Source organism: Apium graveolens, chromosome 6 (assembly GCF_009905375.1).
Source record: "Apium graveolens cultivar Ventura chromosome 6, ASM990537v1, whole genome shotgun sequence".
In the NCBI taxonomy this organism is placed as follows: domain Eukaryota; kingdom Viridiplantae; phylum Streptophyta; class Magnoliopsida; order Apiales; family Apiaceae; genus Apium; species Apium graveolens.
In genome coordinates, this window is record NC_133652.1 from 22,121,040 (window position 1) to 22,143,195 (window position 22,156).

General features: G+C 29.7%; 2 protein-coding genes across 2 annotated transcripts; one reads left to right on the plus strand and one right to left on the minus strand.

Annotated features, from left to right (window-relative positions):
* Positions 1-13,500: 13,500 nt before the first annotated feature.
* LOC141664747 (protein WHAT'S THIS FACTOR 1 homolog, chloroplastic-like) lies at positions 13,501-13,968 on the minus strand. The gene has a single exon (XM_074470701.1). The coding sequence runs from the start codon at positions 13,966-13,968 to the stop codon at positions 13,501-13,503; it is 468 nt and encodes a 155-aa protein (XP_074326802.1).
* Positions 13,969-15,677: 1,709 nt separating this feature from the next.
* Positions 15,678-18,484, plus strand: LOC141665758 (protein NRT1/ PTR FAMILY 6.3-like). Its single transcript, XM_074471738.1, has 5 exons — positions 15,678-15,860; positions 15,961-16,138; positions 16,300-16,339; positions 16,434-16,996; positions 17,446-18,484. The coding sequence occupies exons 1-5, from the start codon at positions 15,746-15,748 to the stop codon at positions 18,329-18,331; spliced, it is 1,782 nt and encodes a 593-aa protein (XP_074327839.1). The 5' UTR covers positions 15,678-15,745; the 3' UTR covers positions 18,332-18,484.
* The last annotated feature ends 3,672 nt before the right edge of the window (positions 18,485-22,156 follow it).

Below are 22,156 nucleotides of genomic sequence, written 5' to 3' on the forward strand. Positions count from 1 at the left end.
TAAAAACCGACCGATGTGCACACTTTGACCACGGTCGGTTAAGAGTTCCAGTCAACTTTTTAAAAATAGACATAACCGACCACAAACGGTCGATTATGACTCAGTGACGGGGCGACACGTGTGCAACGTGTTACCACGTGTACACACGTGTCGCCACGTGTACACAGTGACCCCACATTTCAGTAAAATGCCCAAGCACTTAACCGACCACAATGTTGGTCGGTTATGAGGGTTAAAACCGACCAAATGTCATAATCGACCAGGCTAAAACCGACCACGGCCTGTGGTCGGTTATGACTCATTTAACCGACCGTTTTGCCTCTTAACCGACCATTTTTGACGTTCGGGTTTGTTCTAAACGGTCGTTTTTGTTCTAATTTTCTTGTAGTGATACAAGTACATATATTCTAACTGAGTTTCAAATCTTCTGTACCACAAAACACAACATTATAAATTAATGAATAAACTTATCTTCGCTGCAAAATATAATTAATTTCAAGTATATTATTTCTTGGTTACAATAGATAATATTCATTTTTATTAATTAGCGCTATATACATTACAATTCAGTATTTATTATAACAAATCTAGAAATAAGATATGCGACAAAATTCATTTTTACTTGAACTATCTTATTGCGCTCAAATACACAACAAAAATTGTGCAAGATGCTAACTAAGTTTAATACCTCCGAGTAATAACCACCGACAAAATTACGTGTGATTCACGATTTTTGATTATTTTTTTATAAAATTATATTGATTTTGTATTTTATAAATATAATTTATTTAATAAATTTTATTAGAATCTTTAGTAAAAAATAACAAATTTTTAACATTATTGCATTAGTAAAATATAATACTTTTTACTTTTGAATATCTTTTTTTGTTGATTTCGTAGAATTTATTATGACTTTCTGGTATATACATTAATAACATACGAGATACTCTCGTGGTTCAAATTACTAAATTTTAATATTAGATTCCCTTTATTTACTAACGATTTAATCTCATTGTGTACTCATTATATATAGTTGCCACTTGTCGGCAGAGCTATTTGTGAACCGAGCTGTTCGCGAACAAGCTCGAGCTCGGCTCGTTAAGGGCTCGGTTCGGTTCGGTTCGGTTCGGTTCGTTAAGGGCTCGGTTCGGCTCGGTTCGTTAAGGGTTCGAGCTTGAGCTCGAGCTCGAGCTCGAACACAAAAATGTGTTCGTTAAGAAAATGAGCTTGAGCCGAGCTTTTGGCATGTTCGGCTCGAGCTCGGCTCGGCTCGGCTCGAAAAATAATTAAAAATATATATTTTTTATATATTTAATTATTATGAATTTTATTCGGATTTTTTATAAATATTTTTTAATTATTGAATTATACGAATGTCAAACTATATTTTGAAAAAATTCAGATATTAAAAATAATTTTTTTAATTTGATATTTTAATAATTAACAAGTGATTTAACTACTACTTGTAACTAGTATTTATTTCCTGATTGGTGTTTCGATTTTTTAAACATTTATGAATGATCCAACTGGGGTTCGAGCTCGAGCTCGAACACAAAAATATTTTCGTTAAGAAAATGAGCTCGAGCCGAGCTTTTGGCATGTTCGGCTCGAGCTCGGCTCGAGCGCGGCTCGGCTCGGCTCGGCTCGAAAAAAACTTTTAAAAAATATTTTTTATATATTTAATTATTATGAATTTTATTCAGATATTTTATAAATATTTTTAAATTATTGAATTATATGAATGTCAAACTATATTTTGAAAAAATTCAGATATCAAAAATATTTTTTTTAATTTGATATTTTAATAATTAACAAGTGATTTAACTACTACTTATAACTAGTATTTATTTCCTGATTGGTGTTTCGATTTTTTAAACATTTATGAATGATCCAACCGTACGGTTGTTAATATCTATATATTTTAGTGACATGATAAAAATTTTAGAAAAAAATAAATTTATTTTGTTTGTTATTTTGACAATTAACCAATTGTTTGAACACTACTTGTAACTAGTGTTTAGTCTCATATTAATGTTTCAATTTTTTAAAAAATATTTATGAATTATCCAACCGTACGGATGTTAATATCTATATATTTTAGTGACATGATAAAAAATTTAGAAAAAATAAATTTATTTTGTTTGTTATTTTGACAATCAACTAATTGTTTGAACACTACCTGTAAGTAACTAGTGTTTAGTATCATATTAATATTTCAATTTTTTTAAAAATATTTATGAATGATCCAACCGTACGGATGTTAATATCTATATATTTTAGTGACATGATAAAAAATTTAGAAAAAAATAAATTTATTTTGTTTGTTATTTTGACAATCAACCAATTGTTTGAACACTACTTTTAACTAGTGTTTAGTCTCATATTAATATTTCAATTTTTAAATAAATATTTATGAATGATCCAACCGTACGGATGTTAATATCTATATATTTTAGTGTCATGATAAAATTTTTAGAAAAAAATAAATGTATTTGGTTTGTTATTATAACATTCAACCGGTGTTTTGACATATAATTGTAACTAGTGTTTAGTCTCGTATTCATGTTTTGATTTTTTTAAAAATATATATAGATGATCCAACCGTACGGATGTTAAAATCTATATATTTTAGTGATATGACAAAAAATTTAGAAAAAAATAAACGTATTTGATTTGTTATTTTAACAGTCAACCGGTGTTTTGACATGTACTTGTAACTAGTGTTTAGTATCATATTAATGTTTCGATTTTTTTAAAAATATTTATGAATGATCCAACCGTACGGATGTTAAGATCAATATATTTTAGTGATATGACAAAATTTTTAGAAAAAAATAAAAGTATTTGATTCGTTATTTTAACAGTCAACCGGTGTTTTGACCAGATTTTTTTAATTCAGCTCGGCTCGGCTCGACTCGTTTTGATGGAGAAAACTCGTGTTCGGCTCGTGTTTGGCTCGGTTCGACTCGGCTCGATTTTGTTCGATAAAAGCTCGTGTTCAGTCGTTCGTTAACGAGCTCGAGCTCGAACATGGATTTTTGTTCGTTAAGAAAGCTCGGCTCGACTCGTCAGGAAAAAAATGAAAGCTCGGCTCGGTTCGATCAAAACTCGGCTCGACTCGGTTCTTGAACAACATTACTTGTCGGTCAAAGATTTTCGTAACTGATAATTGATAAGATAATCATAAAAAAAAATCTAATCATTAAGGCATAAAGGCGTTATTGTCAATAATTTCACGAGAATTTTTATACTCCCTCTATCTCATATTATGTGTCTTCTTTGGATTTGTGTCGGTCAAATTGACTTAAATTTGACTTAAATTTTATCTCTAGTAGCGCAAGCAAATGTTGTGCTTGAAACCGCAAGTGGGCCTGTAGTGAACATGGTTGTTGGTGAGGCTACGGCTTCTGAAACCGACGTTGACCGGTATGTATCCTACAACCCTGTGATATTTTCTACCTATCTGTCAAATGAATGGTTGATAGATACTGGAGCTAATGTACATATTTGTGTTGATATTAGTTTATTTGTATCTTATCAACAGAGTCATAGCCTGACTGTGAAGATGGGGAATGCTAGTGTTGCTCAAGTACATGGAGTTGGAAACGTGGATCTGAAGTTCCCTTCAGGACGTATTCTATCTCTGACGAGAGTGCATCATGTTCCCAACATGCGTAGAAATATAATAAGTGGAAGCTGTTTAGTTTCTAGTGGTTTTGAAATTTCGTTCAAGTGTAATAAAGTAGTTCTTATTCACACTGGTACATTCTTTGGCAAGGGTTACTTGTCAAATGGTTTATTTGTTATTAATGCGGATCCCGTTTTGGGAAATTTGAATAATAATGTTATTCTTACTGTTAACTGTATTGAATCCTCAAATATATGGCATGCTAGACTAGGTCATTTAAACTTTGGTGCTCTTAAGAACATGATGAACTTAGAGTTGATTCCAAAATATACCATAGAAAAGAATTCTAAATGTCAAGTATGTGTGTCTGCTAAACAGATAAGGAAACCTTTTCATAACGTTGTTAGGGATTCAGACTTGTTAGATTTAGTACACACTGATATTTGTGAATTTGGTGGTGTGTTGACCAAGGACCAGTTTAGATACTTCATTACTTTTATAGATGATAGTAGTAGATACTGTTATGTTTATTTACTTAGACATAAGGATGAAGCACTTAGTAAATTCATTATATATAAAACTGAAGTAGAAAAACAAACTAGTAAGCTACTTAAAAGATTGAGATCTGATAGAGGTGGTGAGTATACGAGTAATAATTTTAATGAATTTTGTGCAAATAATGGTATAGTTTATGAAGTTACTCCACCATACACACCTGAGTCTAATGGGGTTGCTGAGCGAAAGAACAGAACATTTAAAGATATGATTAATAGTATGCTTATTAACTCTGGGTTGCCTAAATACATGTGGGGAGAGGCTCTAAATACGGCTTGCCATATTTTGAATAGAGTCCCTCTGAAATACATGGATAAAACACCCTTGGAGTTATGGAAAGGCAGGATGACTAGTCTTAAGTATCTTCGTGTGTGGGGGTACCTTGCTAAGGTGCTTGTTCCTGAACACAAGAGAAAGAAACTAGGTCCAAAGACTGTTGACTGTATCTTTCTGGGCTATCTTGAAACCACTACAGCTATGAGATTTTTAGTGTTAAAATCTGACATAGATGGTATAGTGGTAAATACGATAGTTGAATTTCGAGATGCGACATTCTTTGAGGATGTTTACCCTATGAAAACTGGAATACCTGAAATGATTTCTGATGAAGATCCTACTCACACATCAAGTTCTATTCCTGATCATGTGGAAAAGATGACAAATGTGGGGGCGGAACCTAGTAGTAGCTCTAGTCCTAAGGAACTAGAGGAACTAAGGAGAAGTAAGCGTGCAAAGGTAGTCAAGGATTTTGGAGGTGATTTCATCACTTACAATATCGAGGACGAACCTTTAACTTTCCGGCAAGCTATGGATTCTTCTGAGTCAAGGCACTGGAAGGGCGCTGTCAAGAGTGAAATTGACTCTATTGTTTCTAATGGAACATGGGAGTTGGTTGATCTCCCTCCTGGGTGTTCTACTATTGGGTGCAAATGGGTCTTTAAAAGGAAGTTGAACCCTGACGGCTCAATAGATAAGTACAAAGCTAGATTGGTAGCTGAGGGTTTTAAGCAAAAGGAAGGAATTAATTATTTTGATACATACTCTCCGGTTGCAAGAATGGTAACAATCTGAATGCTTATAGCATTGGCTTCAGTCCATGGTCTTATCATCCATCAGATGGATGTAAAGACGGCTTTTCTTCATGATGAACTTGAAGAAGAGATTTATATGGATCAGCCTGATGGATTTGTTGCATCAGGCAATGAAAGGAAAGTATGTAAGTTGATCAAGTCCATCTATGGCTTGAAACAAGCTCCCAGAGATTGGCATAAAAAGTTTGATGAAACTATATTGCCTTTCAGTTATAAGATTAATGAAAGTGATAAGTGTGTCTACACTAAAGTTAAAGGTAATGAGTGTGTTATTTTGTGCCTATATGTGGATGACATTTTATTGTTTGGAACCAATATTGAGATTATTAACGAGACTAAAAAATTCTTGAAAAGGCATTTTGAAATGAAGGATATGGGCGAGATTTACAACAAATATTATAGTAACTCTTTGTATTACTTCGATAATAATATGTTAATATCTCTCTCACTCAAATTCACGATACTCGAAATAGTAATTATCGAGAGTTTGCGAAATATATAATAAAAAAATCTTGAAAACAATAATCATCGTTCAATAAATAAACTGTCATCGATTTTCATCTTATTGTTTTCAATTAAAAAATAATCAATGCATCTAATAAATTATCATCGTTTTCAATCAAGTAATCATTGTCAAATTTCATTGTAAATTGTTTTTATCGTTGATTTTATGTACAATTTCTTCCAAAAACTCATCATCATTGTTATTATGACTGTAACATCGTTATCTTTCGGTAACCTAAGCTTTGGTATGACTACAAGACAATCGCAAATTATTTCTCTATTCAAATATGAAAGTATCGAAACTTCATTTGTATATAATACCCCACTCGTTTATAAAAACCCATTTATAAAGTGAGCATATAATATCTAAAAGCTAACTAATATATTATGGCAACAATCTGTATGTTTCTAATAATAACAATTACATTAAATTTATTGTAATAATAATATGTTAACATTAACCCTTACATGAACCTATACAGTAAATTTAATTAATTACAAAATAAATTATAATTTTATGTCTGAAATATAAATATTACATTAAACATGTAATTTATGAGAGGCAAACTTTTAACCAAAGATAGTACGAGAAAATAAATAAATTTACACAAAATTGAGGAAAATTGCCAGAAATAGCGATCCGAGAAATTTACGCCTTTTTTACACAGTCTCATGCGCATTTGTTAGATGTGTGTATGACTTCAAACTTTGTCATCACCGACTATTATTATTTTATCGGTTTTTCTGCTGTGTGCCCATGGACATACACTAAGTACAAATTTCTATAAAGTTAGCTTATTTTAATTGGTCAATACTAAGAAATGATGATGGACTTTCTGCATTTACAACAAATACACCAATCAAAATTTTATAAATTTTATAAATTTTAGTACTTTACATGTGTCATGAACGCATACTAGACAAATCATTATATTATAATGCACCTTTTGATTACTAATAAGTTGTTATAGCCTGTTGATTCAAATCTCGTGTGCACACAGCACATACCAAGCACGTAATATAATTCTCACAGAAATTGATGCAATCCATTGACCTTTTTATATAGGTGCATTTATATGAATACATCATATACAAAAAGAGTTATTTGAATTTTGAGACTTTCATAACAGAATTCACCGTCTCTCACTCTTATAAGGGCACATCAGAGTTAAGGTCTCTGCATATATCATGTGCAAGTACCATTCAATGAATCCAATATTTTCCGGAATTAAAGTTGTAAAGGCAAGATGCTCGCATTCGCAAGATGCATTTGCACAATACTTGAATTGGCAAGATGCTTAATAAACGAGAAAATTATAAGAACAAAAGTGAATTTATCAAGATCTCGCATATACGGAATATATGTATTAACTTGGCACCAAAATTCACGCATTTGTCATGTGAGTGTATATATACCTATTTTGCATTGCGGATCGCTTTGGTTATTTGAGACAACTTCTCTGCCCGTGGTATTTTGGGAATTTTTTACAAAAGTTAGTTATATTGGACTTTCACCCATATAGTAATCCCTCTGTTTCTTTTAGTACATTTTTACAAAATAAGCACACATCATATATAAAATAGTGTTTGTTAGATTTTTTGTTTACTCGATAATATATTTACAATACCCAAATATTAGAAACAGAAGTATAATGATATAATGATCTTGAAAACTTATGCTGGAGGAAGAGAAGAACACCTATCTATAATTAAATTTTAGTCTTAAAAATAACAATTATAAAATGACGGAAGGATTACATGTATAATATCCCTTTTATTGTCACTTATGATACATCATCTATAATTAATATTAAATAATTCTATAAACTGTGAGTATATGAGTGATTAAATTTAAATCATTAACTTTATTGGTATGTTTATAAATAATAATAATATAAATATTTGTTATTTACGGGGATTCGAACCCAGTAACTTGGATAGTGTATAAATAATAATATAAATATTTGAGATTGGCAGAATTCGAATCTAGGAACTTGATTAGTGTATATTATTTTAGTATTTCGATTTAATGGGATTGGTCATTTGATTAAATAGAGCTGAAAGCTGACACGGAGGATAACCAAACCAAACCACTAAAAAGGCATATTAAATTATATCTCAATCCGATTATTATAATTTTGAACAAAAATAAAATTCATCATCGATATTCGCAAGTACCCTGCGTTTGATTAATTTTCGATTTTCCCTTCTTATAATTTATTTGATAAGGCATAAAATTTGAATGCACAAGTACCTTAAGATCATATTTTTAGCGATTATTTTTCAAATCTCTTATGTAATAGGAGAACAAGAGGATAAAATTCATGAGATTAAAAAGTCTCATTAAAAACACTAAATTACCTCTATTTTTAATATTTATATAAATATGTGGTTTGTGGGAATCGAATTTGCGATGTTTTATTCACCTGTACAACCTCATACCACTACATCATATTTTCATATGCGCTTTTTTCATACACATAATATGTAAGTGTGCTAAATTAATATTTTATTTAACTTTAAAGATAGTTACTTGAATTTCACAAAAAATAGATAGTTACTTGGATATTTGTACATAAAATTTTAAATAATTGAATTACATATATAAAGTTAGGCATTGTACATAAATGGATTATTATTTTATTTATTAATCATTTTTTAGTTTGAAAATATATCTCATATATTTGTAACATATTTTTTGTTATAAAAAATAATTAAAATATAAATGTATAATTTTAAAAGAAAATATTGAAAATAGAATCTCTTATATATAAATAATCTATATTGTTATTACATATTTAGATAAGTTTGAATTATAATGAGTCAATTCATTTTAGTTTATTTCTAATTTCAAACCAAAATTTGGCTCATTATTCAAAAAATACTCGAAAAATATTGTCACATTATACGTTTAATAAATTTAAATAAAAAACTCTGCGAGAATATAGTACTAATAATATTTTTTTTAATATCTTATGTTAATATAAATTAATATTTTTGAGGTCTTTATAAGATCAAGTCAATTGATTTTTTGTATTTAAATTATTAACTTCACTGGTAGCGCATTATTGTTTTTGGGATTTGTCCCGATTTTAAAAATATTCAAAATTTGATAGGAGATCTCACGAAATTTGTTAAAACTACGATGATATATTAAATTGATTTATTTTTCATTTTTCATTTAAAAAAATAGATTTTTCAAAAGAATTCTTTTAGATAAGCAATATTCATTGATCAAGATAATATCTTACAAATATTCTGAATTATTTTTAATATTTTGAATTATTTAAATAAAATTTATATCTATACTATCTTGTAGCATTTGATTCAATGAATTTTATACTATTTAAAGAAAATATATATTGTTCAATAATTTGAGGGAATTATCGATCAACAGATATTTATAAAACTTTATCGAATTGAAAAAAATTTAATCTTCGGAGAATAGTATACAATTTTATCAAATTATTATATGAAAAAATATTAGAGTCGTAATGAAAGAAATATAAAAGCGGCTTAAATAACGATATTTTACAAAAAAAATTCGAATTCTTGAAAAAAATCATGAATATCAATAATAAGTCTTTACAATATATAATTTATTTTTATATTACAACCATGACTGATACTCGGTTGCGTAAAAAATAGATATGAATTATTTGTCAGTGATAATATGAATACCATATATAAATTATCGTAATTTATTTATTACATAATTTTAATTTTTGAATAATTATAGATGCATGTTATTTAAGTAATCAATTGTTTCATAAGATGTTAATAATGATTATACATGTACATAAATCAGATGTCTAGCATATAAATAATTGAAATCATCGTAATTTACTAAGAAATGTAACATACGATTATTTACATGTTGACACACATACAACTTAATCTTACTTTGTTAAGAGTAGTGTAAATAAAAAACTATCATTTTTCCATACATACATACGTTGAATTTCAAAAACTTACATTTTTAATAAAATCAACTTTATATTAACAGTAGTGTAAATTTTACATTATTGTATATTATAATTGCAAGTCATTCTGACTTCAATTATGTATTTTTTTATCTTTTTAAATTGAGTAAGTTAATTGTAAGTTAGTAATGAACTAAGTAATAATTAGACCAGTATATATAGTTTATTTAAATAAAATTTAAATTTTTTGGTTAACTCTATATTCAACATATATGTTAATATATTTTTTTTGTAAACATACTAACGGCATTCTACGGATTAAGTTTAATCGTTTCATTTTAAAAGTACACTGACTACCATGTTTATATTGATTCATTGAATACAAATTATACAACACAAATAAGAATATATATATATATATATTTTGCATAATGAGCTATATTAAAAACGTTGTATAATTTGATAATGTCTTGTATGAAAATAATACATGTTCATAAACAATCAACTTGTATTTGATATACATTAGATATTGTACAACATTTACAAATAAAAAAACAACTAAGAACATTATAATTGCATGATGTATAAAAAAAATTTAGAAAATAATTTGTGGCTCACACGGATTATTATGCTAGTTTAACCATATAGGACAACATCTCCTCAGAAAATTCACAAAATATTATAAAATGGTTAAACTATTATATCCTACCAAATAACAAATTGCATCGCGTGTCATATATAACAAGGATCTACAAGTTCATTTTATAAATAAAATAGTGTGAATTAAGGCTGTTTAGGTTGAGAATATTTTATAATTATATTAACCAATATGAAATTTGTGTTGTTGGCGACATATTAGTTATACCTTAAATAATTAGATAAATTCATATGCATAATCAATTTAATATATATAGTCAAATTAAAATTATGATAATATATGAAAAACTGGTTTTAAACATATAGTTGGATTGACATAAATTTGTATGAATAAGACTATATACATTTATATAATACAATTAATAGGTATAATATTCGAAGAAAAAGTTTTGTATCATGTTAAGAGAAATCTTAGTTATGGGTCGATTATTAGGTTATATGTTCATTCTAATTCAAAAACACTCAATTATATAATCATTTCAAATATATGAAACAAATATAGACGTGTTGAAGTTATAGATGCACAAAAAGCCCATCGGGTCGGACTTTATCCGGGCTTTAAAAAACTCGATTTTTTTGAAAACGGATCGATCCGGGTTTTTTAAGAAATCGGGCCAGGCCGGGCCGACCTTCCTAAGAAATATAAGACCCGTTTTAGGCCCGCGGGCCGGATCAGGCCGAACCGGGCTTTTTCCGGTCTTTTTATTTATATATTAAAAAAATATTTTAATATTTTATAACTCGAATTATGAGTAGTTTAAATACCGGAGAAAATAATATCTTGATATATCAGATAGACTAGTTTATACACCGAAATAAATAATATAATATATAAATAATCATATATACCTTAATTTCTTATAATATTATAATACAATATTTAAAAATTCATAAAAAGTATTGTATATTTTCAAATTTTATATAAAAAATTTGAATTTTTAATCGGGTTTTTCGAAAAGCCCGGGCTTTTATTCGGACCGAACCGGGCTTTTATCCGCGCTTTTTCGATCCGGGCTTTTATCCGAGCTTTTCTAAATCTGAGCTTTTCGGGTTTCGGGCCGGGCCGGATTTTTGAGAAAAGAGGAGGCCCATTTAAGGCTCGCAGGCCGGGCCGAACCGGGCCGACCTTTTTTCCGGATCGGGCTTTTCGAGATTTTTCCCGGATCGGATTTCGGGTTTCGGATTTTTTGAACATCTCTAGTTGAAGTCACTTCGAATTTTGATTAGTTAATTCAAATATTTATCATTAATATTTACTTTAATATAAATATATGTATATATTTAATTGGTATAATTGAGTTGGAGTTTTTTAAATGGTGTTACAGTCATATTGACATTTTTTTTATTCTTTTCATAAGTTTCAAAAATAATTTTTTATAAAATATGAAATATTTATTATAAAAAGTTAATAAAAACAATTTTGTAATAAAAATTAAATATTTATTAATAATATAATATAAAAAGAAATAAATACAAATTTAAGGGCAAAGAAAGTCAATAAAATGACAACTAAGTTACCTTTTAGCCCATGTATATTTAAAAATTACAAATTTATCATGTAACATTCCAAATCGATAATAATAAAAGTATTCAGTGTCTTTATTGATATAAGTCAACAACTAATATGTATCAAATTGCTAGCCTTTTCCGAATAAATATGATGGATTGTGGGTCCGCTATGTATTTGATTGTGGGTTTGAATGTTATATATCATATCTTCTTTATTAATGTAAAATTAGATGAATTTGTGTTTGAAGGGTATCCAACCACCGACCTCTTTCTTAAAATTTCATGTCATAACTATTGTGCTACTTGAGCTTTAAGTTTGTTATAAAAATCTTATCAGTTAAATCACAATTTTCCTTTCACTCAATTTTTTATTTTAATTTTCAAGTAAAAAACATTACTTTGAATTACTTATATGACTCAATTTTTTTAGGTTTTGTAATTTATTTTATATATAACTATGTATTTAGTTACAATCTCGGTTAAACGAACAAACCAGACCTTCTTTTGGTAGATTAAACGACTTAAAAGGTAAATAAGTGGTTCAAAATAAATGCTCGGATCAAAAATTAATATATATATATATATAAATGTTAAATTAAACTAATAATGTTTACATGTAGGTATGATATAATAAATTATATATCACTTCGCAAAATAACTCAAAACTTCAGAACTAAAATAATTGAAACAATACATGTTTTTCAAATGAATATTATTCTCTTAAAACAAAAAAAATCCGAATTATTAATTTTGTTAATAATTGAATATGTATAGACTGTAAGGTGAGATTAATATGTTAATTTTGGAAACACTTAAATATTTATATAATTTTGTTGGTTCAGATTTATACCCATTTTTAAATGTCAAATCCGAATTACACCCGGTCTATCATGAGAAATGAATCTCCTTTTTAAAAGTATAAATTGTATTTGATTACTAATAAAATATGTTATAAGCTAGTAATAAATAAATATTTGTTATTGGTGAGATTAAAACCTGAAAATTTGGGTAGTTTTTTTTATTACGAGAATATAACAATTTGAATCACTTTATTAAGAAGATCTAACTCCTGTGATTGAAATGATAACCAAAGCTAATCAAAATGAGTAAATCAAAGTTATTACAGTATAATTTAGGTCTCATTTGGTATTACTGTTATAAATAGCTACATCAACTTTTTTCTCAAAGTCGGAAAGGTGTTTAGTAAATTTTAAAAAGTTGCTATCTAGAAAAACGTTTTAGGTCTAAAAACTGTTGTTAGCAAAAATATGTTCTCTCATGCTTTCGAAAAAAAACTGTTATCAGCTTTTACAAGAAGTAGCTATCACTTTCACCATCAAACCTTCTCAAAAACATTATTTTCATATATTATATGTAGGGCTGCACATGGTTTGTTAAAACCGAATGACCCGACCCGACCCAACCCTATATTGGGCCGAAAGAACCGGATCGTCCCAAACCGAATCTGTGATGGGTTGAATTTTAATTGGGCCGAATACTATGGGTTGGGTTAGAGTTTAATTATTTACAACTCTAAACCAACCCAACCCGATGACATATCTAGGCCCAGCCCATTTACAATACACCTCACTACCCTTTTACACACAAGTAAACGATGTATTTCACCCTAATTTTATAGCAGCCGCATGTTCTGTAATATTTCTGTAATAGCCCAACAAGGGTTCCAAGAAACCAACTCCAAGAACTCAACTTCATCCTCATCTTTCACAACCCTAAAATTTTCCGGATACTTAAACACCCAATTCTTCCTAAAATCATAAGGCAATCCCAAATCTCTCCTAAAATGTGCAATCTTCTCCAACTTAATACGCTTATCGATGGACATCATCAACAATCTACTAACATACTCAACAGCTTTTTCACTAGTCACTTTCAATATTCTTTCCTCTTCTTCCACCAATTCCTCAGCCTGGCTTGTTAAACCACACCACAAAGTACCCTTCTGATCCTTATAAAGCTCAAACAGTTTCGGAGACTTTCGAAGAAAATCCGATATCTTATGAGGCTTAGGTAAGTTAATTTGTCTCATGTACTGATCAAGTGATCTTACAGAAATGATTTGCTCATGCTCCTGTTTCATTGTTTCAATCAAACACAAAACTTATGGAACATGGATGACTGTAATATTTAAGTTAAGACTATATTTCATGTTTTTAAGTTTTATGAACTTATTTTATATTTTTGTTCAACCCGATTAAAGCAACCCAAACCGACCCAACCCGTCATAATATTAGTAGGGGTTGGGTTGTATAATTCTTCAGGGGTTAATGGGTTGATAATTTTATAGGCCGGGCTAATTGGGTTGGGTCGTAAAATTTTGTAATCCGGCCCAACCCAACCCATGTGCAGCCCTAATTATATGCATAAATTAAAAATAAATTATCAAACAGTCATCTAATCACTTTTTACACCAGCACTCAGTACAACAGCTTTCAATAACACTCCAAAACGAGGCCTTAGTTAGGGCTGTCAAAAAAATTCGAAAAACCCGATATTCGTCCGAAAAATCCACATCTGTATCCGAGAAAAAACGGATATTATCCATATCCGAGAAAAGACGGATATTATCTGTATCCGAATTCGGCATATTCGAATCTGAAACTAAATAGATATATGATATTTAAATTATATAAATATATAATTATGTATAATTTAAAATTTATTTTTTTTTAGTTTATAGTGTGTGTAAATGTATTAAATAATATGTTTATACAAATTTTATATAATGTACACATACTTTATACATATATAAATATATTATTTGTATTTAATCATAGAAAATGTTCTATTATCATCGTCAAAACGGTAGGGGCAACAAAAAAAATTCAAAAAATCCGATATTCGTCCGAAATATCCGCATTCGAATCCGAGAAAAAGCGGATATTGTCCGTATCTGAAAAAAAACGGATATTATTCGTATTCGAATCCGACGATTGCGGATGCAGATACGGATATATGCATATCTGTATCTGAATTATCCGTTTGACAACCCTAGCCTTAGTATAGATTACCACTATTACTAATAAATACTTAATAGTCTCATTCATTTCTACACGTTTTCCTAATTAAATTATATTTTTTTTCTTAATTTCAATACTTATTTTATTCGTATAGAATTTAATGATACTGGGGGTATTGTGCAAAGTATTATGTCTAGTAAATCTAAGACAACGTGATGTACTAAACAGTTAAACTTGCTGATCACAACATAATGTAGATAGCAGGAAACACAAACCACTGTATTGACGATTACATAAACCTGCTTTTGATATTCCTTTTCTGCTCGCCGGTCATGAAATTATAATTTTATGCTCCTGTAAATCTAAGTTCCTCTAAGATACCCCATGATTCTTTTTAATGCTTTGATACCCACATATATGTGTGTATACCATATGGTTTCATCTATTAATTGGTTAACTTTACTTTTCTTGATAATAGTTACAATTAAACTTAATAATAAAACATGACAATTTGAATGTTACGAGTAATAATATTTATAAAGTGGTTAGAGTTGAATAAATATGACCCCGGGCCCGGGATTATCTAGTTATGCCATGGCCAACATAAATGACTAAAAAGGATAAATCGACACTTACGAAAGTTGAAGTTGATTAATCGACAACCAAAAAATGTGGGGAGGATAAATCGATGTAAAACTGCAGCACATCTTTGTACGACATAATAACAATAATTCAAGAGTAATTTTTAGATTATTAAATTAAACAGTGGGGTCACCTAGTTCCCCAACCACAGTATAAAACGCACATTTCATAAGCTCAAATCATGCGACTCTTGTCTGTAGACCTTTACTACTACTATCTTCCACTTCTCTGGAATTTCTGAAAGCCAACTGATCGATGGCATTACCAGAAAGCAAAGCCGATAAAACTCTACAAGATGCATGGGATTACGAAGGCCGTCCCGCAATTCGTTCCACCACCGGTGGCTGGACCGCCTCAGCTATGATTCTAGGTTCGTCACGTACAAATTTTAAAATTAAATCGATGTTTTTGTAACAAGTAACGTAGGATATTCTGTTCAATTTATCGATATATGTCACGTCGAAATATAGGAGTGGAAGCATGTGAAAGGTTGACGACACTAGGCATTGCCGTGAATTTGGTGACATACTTAACAAGCACCATGCATCTGGGCAGCGCAAGCTCCGCCAACACAGTCACCAACTTTCTTGGGACTTCCTTTATGCTCTGTTTGCTTGGCGGTTTCGTTGCTGACACTTTTCTTGGGAGGTACGTAGATAGCTAGTGACTCACTGCATATTGTTATAAAAGTTATGCTCCGTGTTTAATTTGTTCGAAGTCATTAGATTCTTTTCATTTATTTAAGTAATTTTTAAATTAATCAATAATATTTTTACTTGTATATTCTCAATGGATATTTTCAATGACAGGTACCTCACCATTGCCATTTTTGCCACAGTCCAAGGAATTGTAAGTAGAACTTTGTACTAATTTATATGAATTTACCAAATATGGGTCTGTCACTATCATTGATATTATTTGTTTTCTATAATTAATTACTTAGGGTGTAATAATCTTGACGATCTCAACCACAATCCCAAGTCTTCATCCTCCGAAATGTGTTCCGGGTTCAGAATCATGTGAATCTGCACATGGAGTGCAACTAGTTGTTCTCTTTACAGCCCTGTACCTTACTGCACTTGGAACTGGTGGCTTGAAATCTAGTGTTTCGGGTTTCGGTTCGGATCAGTTCGACGACACAAATAAAGATGAAAAGAAAATAATGATAAGTTTTTTCAACTGGTTCTTTTTCTTCATAAGTATCGGATCACTATTAGCTGTGTCGGTTTTTGTTTACATACAAGATAATCTCGGGAGGCGTTGGGGTTATGGCATTTGCGCTTGTGCAATAGTTTTCGGGATTCTCGTGTTTATATCAGGTACGAAAAGATACAGGTTCAAGAAACTTGTGGGCAGCCCATTAACCCAGATCGCTGCTGTCTTTGTTGGCGCATGGAGAAAGAGAAACATGGACACACCATCTGATTTGTCCCTTCTATTCAATGTCGATGACATCGAAAATAAAGGATCCAACAAGCAGAAGCTACCGCATAGTAAACAGTTCCGGTAAGTGCTTGGTTAAATTTCTTTTAGTACATGATTAACTTACTAAAATATCACTAATCTTCGCATGACCTGCCTTCAAACATTTTGTGTCATTTAAATGGGTCATAGCAGCTTTTTCAGTAATGTAAATTTTAAATATTGTTAATTAATTAATTAATTTTATCGTACGCGCCTAAATTTTTAAATTTTATTCAAGTGATCGAACCTTATTCATTGCTACCGACCTGAGCCATGTGATTCAAAACCAAAAAGGAATCAAAGATCACGGAGTCAAAGATGATACACATGAAGCATTATTTGTATATTCGCCGAATATGATGTAGTGTATTTGCATTATTAGTATATAGAATTGATTGATTGATGTAATAAAATTATTGATGATTACAATCTCAATAAATTTGGCCTGTTTTGCTACCCTCTAACAGTTACTGTGTTTTGTATTCTTGCAGGTTCTTGGATAAGGCTGCCATCATAGACACTAACAATAAAATGAAGATATCTATTGTGGAAGATAAATGGTTTCTCTCAACTTTAACAGATGTTGAAGAAGTAAAAATGGTAATTAGAATGTTACCAATCTGGGCTACCACAATCATGTTTTGGACAGATCATGCCCAAATGGCTACATTTTCAGTGTCACAGGCTACAACTTTGGACCGTCACATTGGTAAATCTTTCGAGATTCCTCCAGCAGCCATGACTGTTTTCTTTGTCGGTAGCACCCTCTTGACTGTCCCTGTGTACGATCGAATTATCTCCCCTATCGCCAAAAAGTTGCTAAAGAATCCACATGGCTTAAGCCCGTTACAGCGTATCGGGATTGGCCTTGCCCTCTCAATAATTGGCATGGTTGCTGCAGCGTTCACGGAAATTAAGAGATCAAACGTTGCTCGAGAACATAAATTGGTCTACGATCATAATGCTGTGCTTCCCTTGAGTGTTTTCTGGCTAATCCCGCAGTTTCTCCTGGTAGGTGCGGGGGAGGCGTTTACATATATCGGGCAGCTAGATTTCTTTCTCAAAGAGTGTCCTAAAGGGATGAAGACAATGAGCACAGGTCTATTTTTAAGCACACTTTCACTCGGGTTTTTCTTTAGCTCCGTATTAGTAACAATTGTTCACAAGATTACCGGAAACACAAAGCCATGGCTAGCTGATAATCTTAACCAAGGGAAGCTCTATAACTTCTATTGGCTATTGGCAATTCTAAGCGGTTTGAATTTGGGTCTATTTTTCTTTGCTTCGAATTGGTATGTGTACAAGGACAAGAGACTTGCTGAAGAGGGAATTGAATTGGAAGAGGACGAATCTGCTGCTGCCGCTGCTTTCCATTAAATCTGTCAATTTACAGTTTCTAAGGGTTGTGCATTTAGCATTATTTTACAAATAAGATGGGATGAATTATGCAGGAAGACATGCATATTTCCTGTACAACTTGATGAATCAAAAAAATTAGTAATAATTAAGCGTGCAGCATTAGTTCACTAATTCTTGAATTGGAATTAGGGCCAACTTGATCTATTTGTCCATACCAAAATTAAGATAGCAGGAGGAAGTCCAACAATATGCGAGTAACTTTTTTATAAATATTATAAAATAATAACTCTCAATAAGTTAAAATATGATTTTATATTTCAACTCCAACAATGATCTTTAAACTCATCCTTTATTATTATTATAGTGATAAATTTGAAAAAAATAAGAACAAAAAATGGAAGAAAGAGAGAGAAAAATTGAAGAAAGAGTGAGAAATGAATATTTTTATTAATAAAGATGATATAAGTGATGAGTAGTTGTTTCTTAAAAATAAGATATGAAGGTAATCTATTAGTAACGAATAATAAAAATGTTGTTACAGTGCAAATTGAAGCCAAATTAATTGAGTACATTTAAAAAATGTGCTGGACTTGCTCTAAATCACAATATTCTTTATAATTAATACTCCAAATTAAACGGGACGGACGGAGCATGTAAGATCTAAGTATGACCTCGAATGAGAAATGCCTTGATGCACAATTTGTGGGAATGAACAATAAAAGAAAAGGCCCATGCTTATTTATATATATTCATAGAAAACATACCTTATTCGACCGATTTCTGTCAGTGGAATTCATACGGTCTGACCTTTTTGGATTTAAATTGTTCCTAAGAAATCGGAAGGAACACACCACATTTTTATATTTTTATAATACTAATGCCAATTCATTGGTAATGTCAGACGTAGCTGAATCTTTCATGACTCAACTTTTAGCGGAGCCAAATCTTTCATTCCCTCCACTATAATTTATATGAAAGTGATAGAATATGTATATTTTTTTAGTGCTAGGTATAGAGAATGTACAAAAAAATTGAATTAAATGATATGTCAATTCATGTGAGATGTTTTAACTGTGCCTCGTAGTAATATAAATACAAAGACCCATTCCAATTAAAATCTAACACATACTCCCTATGTCTTATTGAATTATATATATTATTTTTTGGCACGTTTTTCAATGTTAATTTAAAAGTAGTTTCACAATATTATTTTTTCTTAATAAAAGTTTCATGTTTAAACTTTTATTCACAAAAAAAAATTACAAAAAACATTATGAAAGTATATTTTATAGAAGTCTTGAAATGCGTGCAAATATTGCACGTATAGAATTTGTTGGGACGGAGGGAGTACTATTTTGTACAAAATTTTGTATTAAATTATATACAGCAAGTAATTTCATTTTTTCTTAATTATTAGCTCGAAAGGGTAAACCAACAATAAAAAAATTGATCAATAGAAAAAAAAATCAGAGCAATCATTTGCTAGAAACCATGACTGAAGGGTCAAGAGAACACATTCTGCGACTCTAGCATGGTGGATTGGTGAATCAGCACAGGCCCACAGTAAGTCCTCTAGATGATACCACCTAAACTAATGGACCGGGCCGCAATTCATAACTACAGATTCTCCAGGTCCAACTCCCCTGCTTCGGCCTACAACAAACCTAACAATTTGATGCTACTTATGCAGCTGGTTTGATCATAAATTATATAGGCATAAAGTCACAGGCAAAAGTTCCCCGGGCATAGTTGGCTTCAAATTTTCGTAATGATTCCGTGTGCAAGTCACGTGAACTTTTGCAATAAATCATTGTGATAATAAATTATTGCGGAAACTATTCCCTTCTTCAATTATTTTAAAATAAAAAATATAACATCCTTATATTTTATTTAAACTATGCGGTCAATATTTAATAATTTAACTATAATAAAATTAAGTATTTTATATATTTATTAAAAATATATATCACTGAATAATAAAATTATAATTTAAATATAATAATACTTATTTCATATTTAATAATATTAGATTACTTCGAGAAACGTGTATTCGAAAAGATTTTTGATTCGTAAACTTGTGATTACTATAAGATTATTTTGAGAAACGTGTATCCGAGAAGGTTTTTTAATTTGTAAACTCATGACACCATGAGTTTATGAATTAAAAACTATCTCGGGAATACGTTTCTCGAAATAATGTAATAGTAGGAGTATTTAAATGAGTAATATTTAATAAAAATTATTAATGTTATATTATTTAATGACATTTATTTTTACTTAATTTATAAAATACTTTAAAAAAAATATAAATGTGAACATAGGAAGTCCACTTTGAAAATAACTTATTTATTATATTTGAAAAAACATATATTTCAAATTTAAATTTACAAAATTCTCCATTTGAAAAAAAATTATATAGTTTATACCCCCAAGTGTTTCATTCGTGATTATAATGTGTTAAAATATTTTGATACATAATTGTAATTATTCTTTTTAAACCGGGTTTAATATCATACATAAATTATTCTAAAATTAATATTATATATATTAAATTATCATTTTTTTTTTCTATATTTTTTTTACCAAAACAGAAGGTAAAATAAACCATATTTGTATTTAAAAAATTTTAAAAAATGATATCAAAAATTTATAAAATATCAACAAGCAGTATCAAACTATTTAATTTAATTTTTTATTTTTTTGTGACACAAACAAAAATAATGAAAAAATAATTCACTGCTTCCGCAAAAAATATTGCAGAAGCATATGTTTCCGAAATGATTCATTGCGAAATAAGAAAAAACCTTTTATATTTGGCGCGCCACTGACACGTTGGTTGGTTGGAGAGTTTAATACTTCTTCCACAATTAATCATTGCGGAAGGAGCATTAAATGCACCCCTACCGACCTCCTTTACCAAATTTTCAAATATAAATTACTTAAAAAATTTATATAAAATTGAAAATAATATGAATTTGGTCAAAAAAATTACACTATTTATTTTCTAAAAAAATAGTACATTTTTCTTGAATTTTTTGAAAATATTTTTTATTTTTCCTTTTTTTATTACTTAATTCTAAATTTATATTTAAATTACTTCAGAAAATCATAAAAAATAACATAATTTTATTCAAAAAAAATTATAGTATTTATTTTCTCAAATTTTTTGTTTTCCTACATTTTTTTTGAAATTTTTTAAAATGTTTTTTTTCCTTTTTCTATTACTTAATTCGAAATTTCAAATTTAATTACTTTAAATAATCATAAAAATTGAAAATAATATAAATTTACTTGTGGAAGGAGAAGAACAAGAAATTATCTCTGTCATTGTCTTAATCGCTAGAAATTGTCTCAATTATACCTATTTTAGAGTTTTAATCAAGTAAAAACTGCTAACTACAGAAAATAAGATTTATCAATTCTCGTTTTCCTCAACAAATCATTACGGAAAGACTTTCCATAATGAATAATTACGGAAAGATTGGTTCACTCTGAAATAAATTCCAAACAACATGATTGGAGAAGGGGACCCTAAAATTTATTTCAGATATTATTTCCGGTGTCTTCGAGGTACCAAATTATCATGTAACATAATCTCGTTATTATACATTGATTAATTCGATTCATTAGTAGGATTTTTTATAAAACATATATTTTTATTATATCTTAAAATTTTATTAAAAATCATAAATTTTATTTTTATGGGTAGTCTTCATTATCTTTTACATACATTCGCTCTCGAATATAAGGAATTGGTTTCTTACGGAAAGATATTTTAATTATCTTGGCTAGTATGCACACCCCTTTTCTAAAAAAGTTATTAGAATACTGAAATCGATATAA